Consider the following 16811-nt stretch of genomic DNA (forward strand, 5'->3'; position numbering starts at 1 on the left):
AGGTGGCGGCACTAACTAAGGTGCTTAAATCTGGTGTCGAAAATCTATAAATCAAGCCAACCGAAATCTAATGTATGTACAGTCATGCTCAAAAGTATCCGAACGACCTGAATTGTATTTCCGCTGATTCGCATGCAACCCACATTACACAGCTGTCTAGCAGGTCCTCTAATCGCTCCTTGGTACAGTAGTTTGACTATTGAAAATGGTTCCAACAAGTCAAAACTAGAAAACACTACTCTTTATCGCAATAACTCAAGGTGTAAAGTAATACTAAGATACTACAAATATCAGGGAACACCTTATCACAGATAAGACTGTCCTTAAGACTTGTAAGCTCACATTTATTACAATAAATGACATACCTGAAATGTTACCACTCTCATTATTACGTCAGATGGGTAATGCACGCAGTACGTTCGTCGTATTCATCATTTCCTCTTCAAAGTAACATACCGTACTTATTATTTAACACAAAATGACATTCACGAGCAGCTAGTTGAGAATATGTATGAACTACAAATGACACGACGAACCGTCTCGTTCTGCATATGGATTCAAACCCAGGTCATGCAGACTAAGCAAAGATTTCGTGACTGACGGAAACTAACAGTCATTCCTGATAAAGCATACGGAGAGTGATATAACTCGATTTTAGACAGTATCAATTAGCAAATACCAACTTTAAATTACATAACGCAAACATTTTTAACGGACGCGAATTCCTACCCAGCACCTATTGTCCCTGTTAACAAACAACGAGAGATGTTAAATATTACTTCTTAACAAGTAACTAACTTGAAATGCCGTGAGGTAAAGCTTTGTGTTGGACAGGGATTCAAACCCATAACCTAATAAGATAGATATCGAAGCACAATCAACTGTGACATATCGCATTTCTTCGGCAGTAGCTAGATGTTTTAACTGAAATGGCGAGTCGAAACATTAATATTTTCCTTCCCAGGACTGCAACCCAGCACCTATCGCTGTTTTATTATAGAGAAACCGAACGTTAAATATGGGTTTGTTGCCCCAGCAGCGACATGTGAGCATGTTTGAACTAGAAATAATATGACGAAGAATTCAGTGCAGACTGGGAATAGAGCCCCACACATATCGTTGTTGACTACACACAAAGAGACTTGCCCGCGAAAGGCAAAGGTCCCGAGTTCGAGTCTCGGTCCGGCCCACAGTTTTAATCTGCCAGGAAGTTTCGATTAATTTCTCTCTCATGTTTACTATTGTTTTAACAACAGTAAAGGAAACCTTACGAAAATTGTGAACTGTATTGTAAAAAATGAAATAAAACTACCCACGATAACCTTACGACGAAAGTCTGTTTTAATAAAACTGAGTTCAGAACCAATTTTATCGACATACAGAAGCTCAGATAAAAGATGGAATACGTGTCCTGTGATCCTACATAGCGTTTGTTTCGTCACTAGAAACAAGTAACTAGTATAAGAAAGGTTATTGGTGATAGAGTATCTACATGTCGCCACTCCAGACTTTATTGTGGCTCAACCTAACGTCTCTTTGGTAGAGAAGGAATATCATTTTTCATGTGAATATCAGACCACAATGCTATTATATCTTCTTCACTTGGTGTAGCCAGAAGAGAATGGAATCTGTCTCTCCCTACCTAAAATCACAGACCGAAGTTGGAACCGAACCCAGACCATATATATATATATATATATATATATATATATGAACCTATCATCAATCCAACAGACCACCAAATCCCCCTTTCAGTTGCTCATTTTTCTATCATAAAGCCGTTGTGCCACAATGGCTGAGAATTCTGACACACATGCTCCCTGTATCAATTTGTAGCATGTTCAGTAAATTGATTTACTTGGTTGAACGAATCACCATGAACTAGCTGCCTCGGCTACCCAGTGCATAAATTCAACTTTATTTTGTAAACACTAAAATAAAATCACGAAACTGCCACCAACACAGAACTGCCAACAGTGTAGGATGCAGAAATTTAAATAGGAAGTGTTCATTTCCACTTGAGCTACTCTATTGGGCTATCTGTTTGTTGAAAACGTCGTGCAGTGCAAAAGGAAAGGTATAACTGATTGTCTCTCATAAGTATTGACCTAGCCATATGCATTATCCCACAGCGCTGTGGAATGCAGAAGTTCTGGAGGACTTGTTGTTGACTTCAGGAGCTATTATAGCGACGTGTCAGCTAGTAGCGTAATGGTAAGTACCGCGCACGGTAGATAAGATGTCGCGAGTTCGAGTACATTCACTGCTATATTTCTTAAAACGCAATTCTGCTGTCTGCTGAAGTTATCAATGTAATGGAACTTTTAACATAATTCCCTCCACTTCTCAAACCAAAATAGTCGTATGTGGAAAAAGGGCTAACTTCTGCGACATTTTGTTCATTTCAGGTTTAACAGACAGCCAGACAGTAGATGCATCTCGAAACTTTTGTATTATGTATGGGTAGAACACATCGTGCCAAAATACGTCGGAAAAGTATTTTCTACATTAGCTGTCGTCTGGTAATGGCATTTTATTCTTCTTCAAACCTTATTTGAGAGCTTTAACTCAGAACAAGTTTTCTACATGCATGTTATCAATAAACTGCATATGCATTTTCAGACTGTTATAGATAACATCAGAGAATTCGCATATATCGTTGATGATTAATTTGTCTCTCATGTTTACTATTGTTTTAACAACATTAAAGGAAACCTTACGAAAATTGTGAACTGTATTGTAAAAAATGAAATAAAACCACCCACGATAACCTTACGACGAAAGTCTGCTTTAATAAAACTGAGTATCTGTACACAAGCGTGCCTCTATCGTCACCAATTGGTAAAATACTACTCACTTAGATTTTGATTGGGTCTGTGTTTAATTGGTATGTTGTGTCATACTCAAGAGGTATGCAAATGTGGCATTTCATAAATAAAGTTATCTATTCCTAAAAACCCAAAATTTGCTTGTCAGCAGCGGAAAGAGGCGTTACCTGTTGTGCAGCATTGTGAGTTTTTCACCATTGCACTATGAGCTGAAAGTATTTTCTTGCGATTTCCTTATCGATGTTTAATCTGACTGCTTGTAGCTCTTTCACAGAAGGGATAAAAACGCTACACTCACTGAGACTGGAACTGCGAACCATAACAGACGCTTTTTCACACGTGAGCACGTTACCACACAGCTGGCGAAGAAGTATCTGTCTTAGCTTCCTCTTACGAGACCAATAGTGGCTAGAACTCGTTAACCGCTATTTAAAAGACGAGATTAGTTGCGATTTCCACCTGCAACGACTTTCCTGGGCTGAAAACCGCAAATTTACAATGTTTTGTTACACCTCAAGCGATAATAACTCAGATTATTCAATGGAAATGACAGGTAAAATCAAGTGAACTTTGAGGCTTAATTCCGTGCACACCAGGAAGTAACTCGTCGATCACAGAGTTGCCAAACATACATTGCCTTGTTGCCAAATCTCAGTTACAATACCATCAGGAAGAAGACGAACCGATGTGATGTTACAGCGGGCTGGGAAGTGACCATAGCGGGTGTCTCCAAGTCGCGGCTGCAACGGCTTGGAATACGTAATGCGTCTGATTCGCATTTCTGTAACTAGGTTTAGGGACTGGAGCGTAGTTACTAATAATACTCAGAACTGACTGCAAACTAAGCATCATAAATCAGTAACTGCCACAGTTGTTTTTATTTTTCTTTCGTAAGTGTACTCAAGACTAAGATATTCATTCACAGACTTTTTCGTACCTCGCCGATAGACGAGCACAACAAAAAAATAAAAATAAAAAAAGAATGTGTGTGTGTGTGTGTGTGTGTGTGTGTGTGCGTGTGTGTGTGTGTGTGTGTGATAGAGAGAGAGAGTGAGAGAGAGACAGAGATAAGAATGAGAGGGAGAGAAAGAGTAAAAAATTGTAAAGAAATTGAATCATGGTATGTAAAGAAATCTTTCATTAAATTGACACGTTCCATTACGAAATATCGTATTCATGATCTATGAAACAAGAATTAATCTAATATAATCTAATCTAACCATATCATATTGATGACTAGCCATGAAGAGTCATGAATTATCGAAGTTTTTGCGAATACCAGTAACCAAACCTAAACTTGAAAATAAAATACGACAATTTTTGTAATAAACCCAAACTTCTGTCAAGACCCTTTCGTCCCTGTTAATTAACCACGAAAGATGTCTCATATACCTCTAATCTGAAGTAACAAAGTGTGCATGCGTTTAAAGTTGAAATGCATGATGTGAAGTTCTGTGACAGAGAACGCATCCGACTCATTGACCTTACACTTAGTCGCTGACCATAAATTCTAGCTCTGAGTGACACCAGAGTTTTCCAGTGCTCTTTCTCACCGGAAAATACGCAATTCACTCATTGGGCTCCATAAGTACACTGTAACAGTAATTTGTGTGTGTATGCAATGCATACGGATTAGAATTTAGTGGTGCTCTCTCTTCCACTTCTGTATACAATATGCCTGACCTAAACGGGCCGATTATCATTACAGGCCCTGGGCAGTGCAACATCATACTGACAACAGTAATGTGCTTATACTGACTACCTGACTGTTCGTTTTACCTGCTTTTGTAATCATTTAAATAAAAGAACATTACCTTCCAGTGGGAGATATTTCGTCCCCTTTTTCCTTCTTTGAAATTTGTCAGTATGCTTTTTGCTTTCCAGCCAGCGTAATGCGGCAGAATACGGCCGGTAAACGATTCCCAAACCACGATTTAGTGCCGTTAAGACGATTTGTTTAAACATTGTCGTAGCTGAAGGAATTTAGTTTCGTCTTAAATCGTCTCAAGCAGCAATGTTCACAGACATCTCAAATAGGAAAAAGCTCATTATCCAGGTACGAAGGTTGTAAAACAAACTTCCCACAGTATGTGTCAGGTTGATCTCTTCGTCTGATAGCACTGCGTAAGTATTTTGTCTATGAGGTATCACAAGTAGTGTTCCTGTAGCTGTGGGAATCGTTGATTGAAAACGAGTTTAACACCAATGGGTACAGCACTGCTAAATATTCAAAATGATTATCAACCTAAGTCTGAGTTCATCCGCAAACTGAGGCGAATTTATAATATTGAAGCTAGACTGTGTATCTTTGTCTTCCTTGAGTGGGCATTGGAAGGCGATTACACACACGTATACAATACTATGAATACTTCGAACACTATAGTTAACGTTGCTCTCATAAACTACTTTTGTTTTTTAATTCTTCTGGGTCTTCAGCGTGCAATATGTGTTGTAGATACAGTCTTAGAGCAAAAGATTGACCGCCGAGTCGTTCACGCAATACAGTCGTGCTCCTCTCAGAATCCTATGTCCAGCAATATGCTCGATCTGGCAACATTGTAGACAGCGGCACTTCCCAGAGGAAGTCTTGACTTCAGTCTTAGTACTTTATTCTTGACTATGACCGTAGTCTTGAGGTAAAACGCGAGACTAGCTAATACGACGTCTGGTAACTAAAAGCACACGTCGACAAAGTTTTTATCGCCCCTTTCCTCTCGGTGCTGAAGCTATGAGTGTAATTCAAGCGAATCTACAATAGATTTCGCTTTCTGTCACACTGGTAATAGCAGTTTGGTACAATAATGTTTTAGCGAAAGATTTCTTTGCCGACCATCTGCCACTGAACACCGCATGCGTCTGAGTTCTCTGGGACCCGTTTACTACCTACCGGCGGGGGCTGAGGCACTGCATTGTCTCGCCTTCTGCCAACAACGTCTGCTCCACTCCGCACTCTCGACCATGTAAAATGCTTTAATGTTGTTGAGTGGTGACCCATAAAATCTGTCTACGATTTGTGTTTCACTCTTGATAGCAAAGGAGGCACAAAACCGTTTTTATTTGATGATTATTTTATTACACTAGAATGCAATACATCAATGTGGCACAGAATTAATTTCATTGTTTCTGATCCAGTGCACTACAATTAAAGTATCACATTCTGTTCTTTTTCCTTTCACGGGAGGTTCCTCATATAATTTATTATTTTCATTGATGCATATGTGTTAGTGAAGGCACAGAGAGTAAATGCAATGTAATGTGTCTGATTTCTTTCTTTGATTCTCTATGGTAAGGATTGTGTCAATACCTATCAGAACCTGCTCTATAGCTACTCAGGCAAATTGCTTGTTTTGAGGTCTATACCTTAATTAATGGAGAAGTTAACGCTGTTCACAAGTAATATTTAAAATATTCAATTGGATTTAAAGCGACAAAATCGCCCATATTTGAAGCTACCCAGAGAAAAAATAAGTTGCTAGAGCCGCTGTTAGCAAATGTCTGCAGGGAGTTCCTAATTGCTACTGTGGAAATTTAGCATAGAGGCCCTATAGTAATCAAGAGGTTCATTTCCTTCATACTTATCACCCTGGCATGTGAGTCTGAGGCCGGCCGGTGTGGCCGTGCGGCTACAGGCGCTTCAGTCTGGAACCGCGTGACCGCTACGTTCGCAGGTTCGAATCCTGCCTCGGGCATGGATGTGTGTGATGTCCTTAGGTTAGTTAGGTTTAATTAGTTCTAAGTTCTAGGCGACTGATGACCTCAGAAGTTAAGTCGCATAGTGCTCAGAGCCATTTGAACCATTTGTGAGTCTGAAGTGAAGAACATTATTGAAATTCGTATCACTGATGGTCGATTCGAATTTCTTCAGAGACGCTGGTGTTGCGAAGCAGCTTGGCAGTCAGAAAGCCAAGATCTATGATCATTAACACAACTTACTGAGTCGAGCTACCAAGAGGATTTGATGTCTAAAGGTTTTCTTCCGATTTCAATATAGAATTTTTTCTGGAAATTCGCAGCTCCATAAAATATATCAGAAGAAAAGCTCACATACGCTGGCCCCTACCACGGTTGGAACTGACAACTGATTGAGCCGTTCTGACCCGAGACATGGGCGGTACTACCGGGCTACGGACACACCGCTGCCTGTACGCTCAGCCTCATAAAGCATCGTGAAAGGTAATAAAAGTTGTCACTTATGTGAAGAATAGCATTTCTTTAGCAAAAAACTGAATTTTCTGTCTCAGTGTCTTAGTTTACATGAGGATTATATAGCACGAGTCATTCAAATGGAAAGGGAATATCAAGTGAATTTAGCGAGTCAATTCAGTACCATATGCGGAAGTGATTGCACTGTCACGGTGTTGCCTAATGTTTGTGACGATGTTGCCAATTCTCAGCTGTGCTAGGAACAGCTCTGTAGCGGTATGCGAGGAGAATCCCGTGCTCGTGTCATAGGAGGATATGGAGAGGAGGCGCGGGGTTTTGTTAATATGCAGCGTTTTCTCCTACCAGTTGTGTCAAACATTCAGGTGTATAATCTTCCATCACGATTACAGTTTCCTACAAAATAAATACGAATAAAACTCTTACCTTGTTATTTTGTGACAAAAGATTATTTCAGTACAATAAAAAGTCTTTGGAAATCACTTATGCCAACCTGTCACAAAAGTAAGATAACAAATACTTTGCACCTCGAAATCGATTGCACCTATGTGCAGTCTTGTGACGTTTAAATAAATCGTCTTAACGGCACTAAATCGTGGTTTGTCAATCATTTACCGGCCGTACTCTGCCGCATTTCACTGGTTGGAAAGCAAAAAGCATACTGACAAATTTCAAAGAAGGAAAAAGGGGACGAAATGTCTCCCACTGGAAGGTAATGTTCTTTTATTTAAATGATTACAAAAGCAGGTAAAACGAACAGTCAGGTAGTCAGTATAAGCACATTACTGTTGTCAGTATGATGTTGCACTGCCCAGGGCCTGTAATGATAATCGGCCCGTTTAGGTCAGGCATATTGTATACAGAAGTGGAAGAGAGAGCACCACTAAATTCTAATCCGTATGCATTGCATACACACACAAATTACTGTTACAGTGTACTTATGGAGCCCAATGAGTGAATTGCGTATTTTCCGGTGAGAAAGAGCACTGGAAAACTCTGGTGTCACTCAGAGCTAGAATTTATGGTCAGCGACTAAGTGTAAGGTCAATGAGTCGGATGCGAGTTTTGCAACTGTGAAATACTTTCCTACATGATAGAAGCGAATATTAAATATGAACTAATATGGCGAAAATTTTGTACTTGGATAGCCTAGAATGAAAATCTTTCTGTTTATTGCAAAGGAAAACAATTGATTTTCTAAAACATTGTCTGTCATACACAACTTGAAACAGGTCATGTCGACCAAATCATATGGAAGAACTGACAGCGACGTATATCGGAAGGCAGTAAAACCTCTTGCCTTTTGGTTTGGCAGTACTCGATAGCCATTTCTAGGCGCAAGTAAATGAAGAAAGGCAGCGCGTTTTTTGTTATCAAGTAACGTCTTGATCAATTACTTTAGTTTTAATGAAATCTACGACTAATTACTGATGTTTGATATTAACATTAAAAGGATTTCGTAGACAGGGAAAGAACCTGTTCTTGGGAAACTACTTCTGTAGTGACCAAAAGGCATCAAATGATCTTCAAGTACAGTGTTCCAGCAGCGGTATGAAGAAAATGATAGTAATAATGACGGTAAAAATCGAATTATCCGGTAACTTCACACTTCCCAGTGGATTTTCTCGAACTAAGAAATTTGCTGAATTTGTGAAAATTTCAAAATGGCTTCACAGCGAGCCTATGATGCCTACAAGAGTCATTACATGCTGCTGACATGAGAGTAGCATAATCTCCGCTTCAGAAGCTTTCTTCTACTTAACCATTTAATAGACTCGCGTTTTTTCCACGGTGACTAATTTTGTAAACTAAGCACATCATCTGTTACAGCACACTGCTGGGGCTGGGAAATGTGGCCACAATGGTCTGGCGGAACGAACTATCACAGGTGCAATGCGTGGGTTCAGGCATTTACTTTTAAGAGGCACAAACAGATTTACTTTACCCCTGGTAACATCAAGAGAAAGACGTTATAATTCAGAATCCGCATTAAACATCACGTTCCTTCATTACCAACTGGGCAGAGCCGGTTTACGTTGGGAAATGACATAGCGGAAGTCATGGCAAACAGAAATACAGTCGCCAGTAAACATACTTACATTAGAAAATTTTATTTTATTTGATAAACCGATAGCCATTTAAAGGAACAGGGCTCTTGCTTTACTTGTACTTCATTGAATTAGAGACGTTGAAAAATTTGGTGCTGGACTGTGATTCGAATTCGTATCTCCTCTTTCGAGGATCTGAATCTCTCGGAACAGTATAGTTCAATCATTTCGTTCCTTTTCTCAAGACTGCAATCTTCTCCAGGTCTCCTCCAAAGGTAAGTATGTGGGTCCGAATCCTGATCCGGTACAAAAATATTCATAATTTCATTTCAAGCCCTATCACGTGCACACCGGCATGTTAGTGTAAATTAACGTCCATTTTAAATGTCTGTTCCTGTGTTGCCAACAATCGCAATAGGCGTCGTTATTTCTGGTCAAACACGCACACATCTTACTATGTGTGAGTAAGAAACTGATACTTGAGCTATATTCGTGGATGCACGGTAGGTGTGCAGTTCTATTGTCGCTTAGGCACAAAAGTTTGTATCCTTATTTTAGATTCAGACACCTAGCAGCTGGTAAGAAAAACCGATACGAAACATTTGATTTTACTTAGTTAACAATCCGATTACGTGCTGCGTTCGTATCTCTATCACAGAACTTCACATCATGCACTTCATCTTTAAATGCTTGCTCACTTTGTTACTTCAGATTAGAGGTATATGAGACATCTTTCGTGGTTAATTAACAGGGACGAAAGGGGCTTGACAGAAGTTTTGGTTTATTACAAAAATTGTCGTATTTTATTTTCAAGTTAAAGTTTGGTTACTGGTATTCGCAAAAACTTCGATAATTCATGACTCTTCATGGCTAGTCACCAATATGATATGATTAGATTAGATTATATTACATTAATTCTTATTTCATAGATCATGAATACGACATTTCGTAATGGAACGTGTCGTTTTAATGAAAGATTTCTTTACATACCATGATTCAATTTCTTTACAATTTTTTACTCTCTCTCTCCCTCTCATTCTTTTAGATTTTTATCTCTGTCTCTCTCTCACTCTCTCTCTCTCTCTGTCACACACACAAACACACACACACACACACACACACACACACACACACACACACATTCTTTTTTAATTTTTATTTGTTTGTTGTGCTCGACTATCGGCGAGGTACGAAAAAGTCTGTGAATGAATATCTTAGTTTTGAGTACACTTACGAAAGAAATATAAAAACAACTGTGACAGTTCCTGATTTATGATGCTTAGTTTGCAGTCAGTTCTGAGTATTATTAGTAACTACGCTCCAGTCCCTAAACCTAGTTACAGAAATGCGAATCAGACGCATTACGTATTCCAAGCCGTTGCAGTCGCGACTTGGAGACACCCGCTATGGTCACTTCCCAGCCCGCTGTAACATCACATCGGTTCGTCTTCTTCCTGATGGTATTGTAACTGAGATTTGGCAACAAGGCAATGTATGTTTGGCAACTCTGTGATCGACGAGTTACTTCCTGATGCGCACGGAATTAAGCCTCAAAGTTCACTTGATTTTACCTGTCATTTCCATTGAATAATCTGAGTTATTATCGCTTGAGGTGTAACAAAACATTGTAAATTTGCGGTTTTCAGCCCAGGAAAGTCGTTGCAGGTGGAAATCGCAACTAATCTCGTCTTTTAAATAGCGGTTAACGAGTTCTAGCCACTATTGGTCTCGTAAGAGGAAGCTAAGACAGATACTTCTTCGCCAGCTGTGTGGTAACGTGCTCACGTGTGAAAAAGCGTTTGTTATGGTTCGCAGTTCCAGTCTCAGTGAGTGTAGCTTTTTTATCCCTTCTGTGAAAGAGCTACAAGCAGTCAGATTAAACATCGATAAGGAAATCGCAAGAAAATACTTTCAGCTCATAGTGCAATGGTGAAAAACTCACAATGCTGCACAACAGGTAACGCCTCTTTCCGCTGCTGACAAGCAAATTTTGGGTTTTTAGGAATAGATAACTTTATTTATGAAATGCCACATTTGCATACCTCTTGAGTATGACACAACATACCAATTAAACACAGACCCAATCAAAATCTAAGTGAGTAGTATTTTACCAATTGGTGACGATAGAGGCACGCTTGTGTACAGATACTCAGTTTTATTAAAGCAGACTTTCGTCGTAAGGTTATCGTGGGTGGTTTTATTTCATTTTTTACAATACAGTTCACAATTTTCGTAAGGTTTCCTTTAATGTTGTTAAAACAATAGTAAACATGAGAGAGAAATTAATCATCAACGACAAACAGTTATACCTTTCCTTTTGCACTGCACGACGTTTTCAACAAACAGATAGCCCAATAGAGTAGCTCAAGTGGAAATGAACACTTCCTGTTTAAATTTCTGCATCCTACACTGTTGGCAGTTCTGTGTTGGTGGCAGTTACGTGATTTTATTTTAGTGTTTACAAAATAAAGTTGAATTTATGCACTGGGTAGCCGAGGCAGCTAGTTCATGGTGATTCGTTCAACCAAGTAAATCAATTTACTGAACATGCTACAAATTGATACAGGGAGCATGTGTGTCAGAATTCTCAGCCATTGTGGCACAACGGCTTTATGATAGAAAAATGAGCAACTGAAAGGGGGATTTGGTGGTCTGTTGGATTGATGATAGGTTCATATATATATATATGGTCTGGGTTCGGTTCCAACTTCGGTCTGTGATTTTAGGTAGGGAAAGACAGAGTCCATTCTCTTCTGGCTACACCAAGTGAAGAAGATATAATAGCATTGTGGTCTGAAATTCACATGAAAAATTATATTCCTTCTCTTCCAAAGAGACGTTAGGTTGAGCCACAATAAAGTCTGGAGTGGCGACATGTAGATACTCTATCACCAATAACCTTTCTTATACTAGTTACTTGTTTCTAGTGACGAAACAAACGCTATGTAGGATCACAGGACACGTATTCCATCTTTTATCTGAGCTTCTGTATGTCGATAAAATTGGTTCTGAACTGGGAATGCAACTCAGACCCCCTTAAAGCGGAATTTGATCTCTTCGTGACAATACAGCTCGGCTACAATTTGTTGTTTGTTCAAAACTGCAGATTCCTCAACATCTCCACATACTGCGCGTGAATGGATTCGAATCCTGGCCCAGACCTAAGGATTTCATTATGTATTATCAAGATCTAGCATGAGAACACCTATCTGCTGGTGGATAATCATTTCGATTTTTAATGTATTTTCATTCGTTGTCAACACTAACGATATTTGACGTTTTTGACTCCCAGTGAGACACAGAACTATTTGCGTGATCACCTTAAGTTAAAGATGTTATTCCGAGCTGCTGGTGGAGAAAAATTCGGTAGCTGACATCTCTTTGTGTTTAGTCAACAACGATATGTGTGGGGCTCTATTCCCAGTCTGCACTGAACTCTTCGTCATATTATTTCTAGTTCAAACATGCTCACATGTCGCTGCTGGTGCAACAAACCCATATTTAACGTTCGTTTTCTCTAGAATAAAACAGTGATAGGTGCTGGGTTGGAGTCCTGGGAAGGAAATAATTAATGTTTCGTATCGTCATTTCAGTTAAAACATCTAGCTACTGCCGAGAAAAAGCGATATGTCACAGTTGATTGTGCTTCGATATCTATCTTATTAGGTTATGGGTTTGAATCCCTGTCCAACACAAAGCTTTACCTCACGGCATTTCAAGTTAGTTACTTGTTAAGAAGCAATATTTAACATCTCTCGTAGTTCGTTAACAGGGACAATAGGTGCTGGGTAGGAATTCGCGTCCGTTAAAAATGTTTGCGTTATGTAATTTAAAGTTGATATTTGCTAATTGATATTGTCTAAAATCGAGTTATATCACTCTCCGTATGCCTAATCAGGAACGACTGTCAGTTTCCGTCAGTCACGAAATCTTTGCTTAGTCTGCATGACCTGGATTTGAATCCATATGCAGAACGATACGGTTCGTCGTGTCATTTGTAGTTCATACATATTCTCAACTAGCTGCTCGTGAATGTCATTTTGTGTTAAATAATAAGTACGGTATGTTACTTTGAAGAGGAAATCATAAATACGACGAACTTACTACGTGCATTACCCATCTGACGTAATAATGAGAGTGGTAACATTTCAGGTATGTCATTTATTGTAATAAATGTGAGCTTACAAGCCTTAAGGATAGTCTTATCTGTGATAAGGTGTTCCCTGATACTTGTAGTATCTTAGTATTACTTTACATCTTGAGTTATTGCGATGCGAGCAGTGTTTTCTAGTGGCGACTTGTTGGAACCATTTTCAATAGTCAAACGACTGTACCAAGGAGCGATTAGAGGACCTGATAGACAGCTGCGTTATGTGGGTTGCATGCGAATCAGGGGAAATGCAATTCAGGTCGTTCGGATACTTTTGAGCACGACTGTACATATGTTAGACTGGTGTGTAAGAGGGATTCAGCGAGTAACGATGAATGTGTACTACCTAGGTGGATTGATGATGATTCAGCGGGCAACCTACGCTCAGCTGCTATTGTGAAATTATTCGAGGGAATGGTAGAATGTAATGAAAATTAGTATTTTGGTTGATATTTAAGAGGAGGAGTAATTGTATAGGGCACTAAATATTTAAGACATGAGATGTGTTCCTATTAGCCCTTAGGAAGGCATTTATATGTCCGAGGGAGTATAGTTGGGTGTACCTTTAATAGATCGGTAGAAAGTAAAAACTTGAGATGTATCTACTGCCAGAATCCCAGTGATGGATATGTTATGTTGAGGACTCCTGGGATCATTACATGTGCGGTGTTTCTCATGTTGCCAGTCACAGGCCTGGAGGAACTTTTAGTTGTAGTTCTTTACAGCGATTTACTTTTATTTACTTATCTCATGAGGGCAATGGCCTTTTCATACATTTACTTGCCTGCTCTTGAAGGAGAAGAGCCATAGTAAGAGGATTTTATGTCACTTCATAATGCAAACAGCACTCAGTATTCAGTTGTTTTGTTGGTGGTGCATGAAATTTAACGTTAAGCAGAATCACTGGAGCGGCGATAGAGAGAAAATTTAGTGTTAAAAATATATTCTTTGGTGGGACTGAAGCGTGGGTGCGTGGTAGGTCTTGGAATTAGTTTTGTGGAATCCCATACTGTGAATATTTTACTGTCGAAAAAGATTTTTTGGTAGTATGTGTGTTTCCCCTAATGTTAGTTGTATAAATAGAACAGCTTTTATGTTAAACCAAAGTGTAAAAGTGTCGTTGTAGGTATAAATTATTTGAGTCGTGAAAGAGGGGAAGAAACGAAAAAAATTGTCTTCACCTGTTCCTGCACGCTGTGAGCTCCGAGACAGTAGACCAGCAGCTGCATGCTCACTGCTGGTGCCGTTACCAACACCTTGATCAGCGACCCGCTCTCGGCGTTCTGTAAACAAACGATATTCCCCTCATTTCTTCATCGATGTTTTACACACAATCTGGATTACGACGCTTGAATTTCTCCAACTTCGGCAACACGAGGTAACGAGAGCAAAAGCTGTGTGCTTTATATGTTTACCAATTATTGCATAGCTTAGGAACTAAGTTGTCACTTCGTGTTTCCTGTCCAGCGAACGACACTGCGGACGAGCGAAGTCTATCCAGTGTAAGTCACAATAGTTCAGCGGAGCTGTCGGTTATTCACTGCAAGGCAAAAAAGCGACACACCACAAAGGAATCATCCCAATGGTACGGAAATTAGTAGATGTGACGTACATGTAGCCTGTTCATCGGGGCTCAGTTCAAAGCGGTACTCATCACTGAAGACAATTATACGCTAGTCAATGAGATTCCAGGCCGAAGACGTGTCTGGAGACGCCACAGATAGCGCCGCTATACAACCCGACTATGCCCGCCATCCGGCTCTATCATGCACTTCACAGTTGTTTGAGAAGTGCTTACGTAGATCTATACGCAGAAAAAAAACGAGTAATACTTCTGTTGAAAAAAGCGATTTATATAACAACATTACGAACTTCTCTATCCGCGTTGGGGTAGAACGAAATGGATAGTTAATACTTTGTAATGAAATCAGCTAGAATATGTTGTTGACTACACGCCTACAGCAGCTCCGTAATATTATTCAGAGCTGTAATCGGTGGATGAGGATCAAAGAATAATATCACACGTCGCTTGCTGTAAGACTCCAAGAATATCGAAATTGAGCCAGGACCACTGGGGGCCGAACCGCACAATTACCCTGGGTTCGGTGTTGGGCGGCGGTAGGGTGGGTGGACTGCTGTGGTCTGTTGCGGGGTTGTAAACCACTGAGGGCTGAGGCGGATCGAAGCCTCTCCGTCGTTTCTAGGTCCCGGGTTCAATACACGAGGTCAAAATACGAAAAAACGACGCAACGCTGTACATCATAAACACACAAAGGCTACTGTAGTTATGTCCCATGCGGCATGTTTTTTAGCTAATGAAAAACCGGGAACAAGGAAATAGCAGTCCACGTCATCCGATTTGTGCCGGTAGTTCATGCCACTGCCAGCACAAGCGCGTAGAGTTTCATCATATTGAAAAAATTCTATAGTTTCCTTATTGAAAAGATTTATTTTCACGAACACTGTACAAGTACTCGTATACACGAAATGTATTTGCAGCTCCCATTACGAACAACAATCAGTTGTATAAGGGGATGACGACAGTGAAAATTTGTGCTGGTCCGGGTCTCGAAACCGGATTTCTCGCTTTACACAAGCAGTTGCCTTAACTGCTTGTGCTATTCGTGCACAACTCACAGCCACCCCCAAACTTCCATATGTCGTCGTTTCTGCGTCGCAACCTGTACTTGTTCACACACTATGTGATACCTGTACAGGGGAGGACATTTTAGTTGAAAGTCACTTGATTGTATCGGCGGATAAATACGTTAGTTCAGTGCCCGTGTTGTTAAGAATAACGATACCCGCCAGGTTAGCCGAGACCGCTAATGCGCTGCTTGCTGGACTCGAGTAGGCGCGCCGGCCCCGGATCGAATCCGCCCGGCGGCTTAACGACGGAGGCCGGTGTGCCGGCCAACCTGGATGTGGCTTTTAGGCGGTTTTCCACATCCCACTAGGTGAATACCGGGCTGGTCCTCACGTCCCGCCTCAGTTACACGGCTCACAGACATCTGAACACATTCGCACTATTCCATGGATTACACTAGACACAGACAGTTGGGATACACTAATTCCGTCCCAGGGGGGGGGGGGGGGGGGTGACGGCAGGAAGGGCATCCGGCCACCGATTACGATAACCTTGCCTAATCCGATTAACCATGCCGACCCTGCTTCATTGCGGGAAAAAGGCACAAGCAAAAGAAAAGAAAAGAAAGTTGTTAAGAATAACGATGCAGTGTTCCTTCGCACACACATGCATGATCCCAGGCACCGACTTTCAATTAAAATGTTCTCACCTGTACGGGAATTACATAATGCGTGTACAAGTATAGGCTTTGATAGAGGGACGACAATATATGGAAGTCTGGGTCTGGCTGCGGGCCGTGTACGGATGGCCAAACGGCCACCCGTCCATGGTTAGTAGAACCGTGTACGTCAAGATGATTAACCACGTGGCGTGCGACAGGATTCTACAGGACGCCAAACGTGGATTATGTTTCCGTCATTCCGAGCAACTTAGGGCCCGTTACCGTCGATCAAGCCGGTCTCGGCGTGCGAACGATAGGGATGTACTAGCTGCCGTTCGAATTACTCGCAGACGCCGTCATTGCGGCGCTCCGACCC

General features: G+C 40.6%; 1 protein-coding gene across 1 annotated transcript in view; it reads right to left on the reverse strand.

Annotated features, from left to right (window-relative positions):
• Positions 1 to 16811, reverse strand: part of LOC126260883 (odorant receptor 43a-like) — a 66544-nt gene that overhangs the window by 28484 nt on the left and 21249 nt on the right. Inside the window, exon 2 of the mRNA XM_049958325.1 lies at positions 14369 to 14470. Coding sequence (XP_049814282.1) covers positions 14369 to 14470 — 102 coding nt within the window. The remainder of the gene's footprint in view (positions 1 to 14368; positions 14471 to 16811) is intronic.

Source organism: Schistocerca nitens, chromosome 5 (genome assembly GCF_023898315.1).
Source record: "Schistocerca nitens isolate TAMUIC-IGC-003100 chromosome 5, iqSchNite1.1, whole genome shotgun sequence".
Classification (NCBI taxonomy): domain Eukaryota; kingdom Metazoa; phylum Arthropoda; class Insecta; order Orthoptera; family Acrididae; genus Schistocerca; species Schistocerca nitens.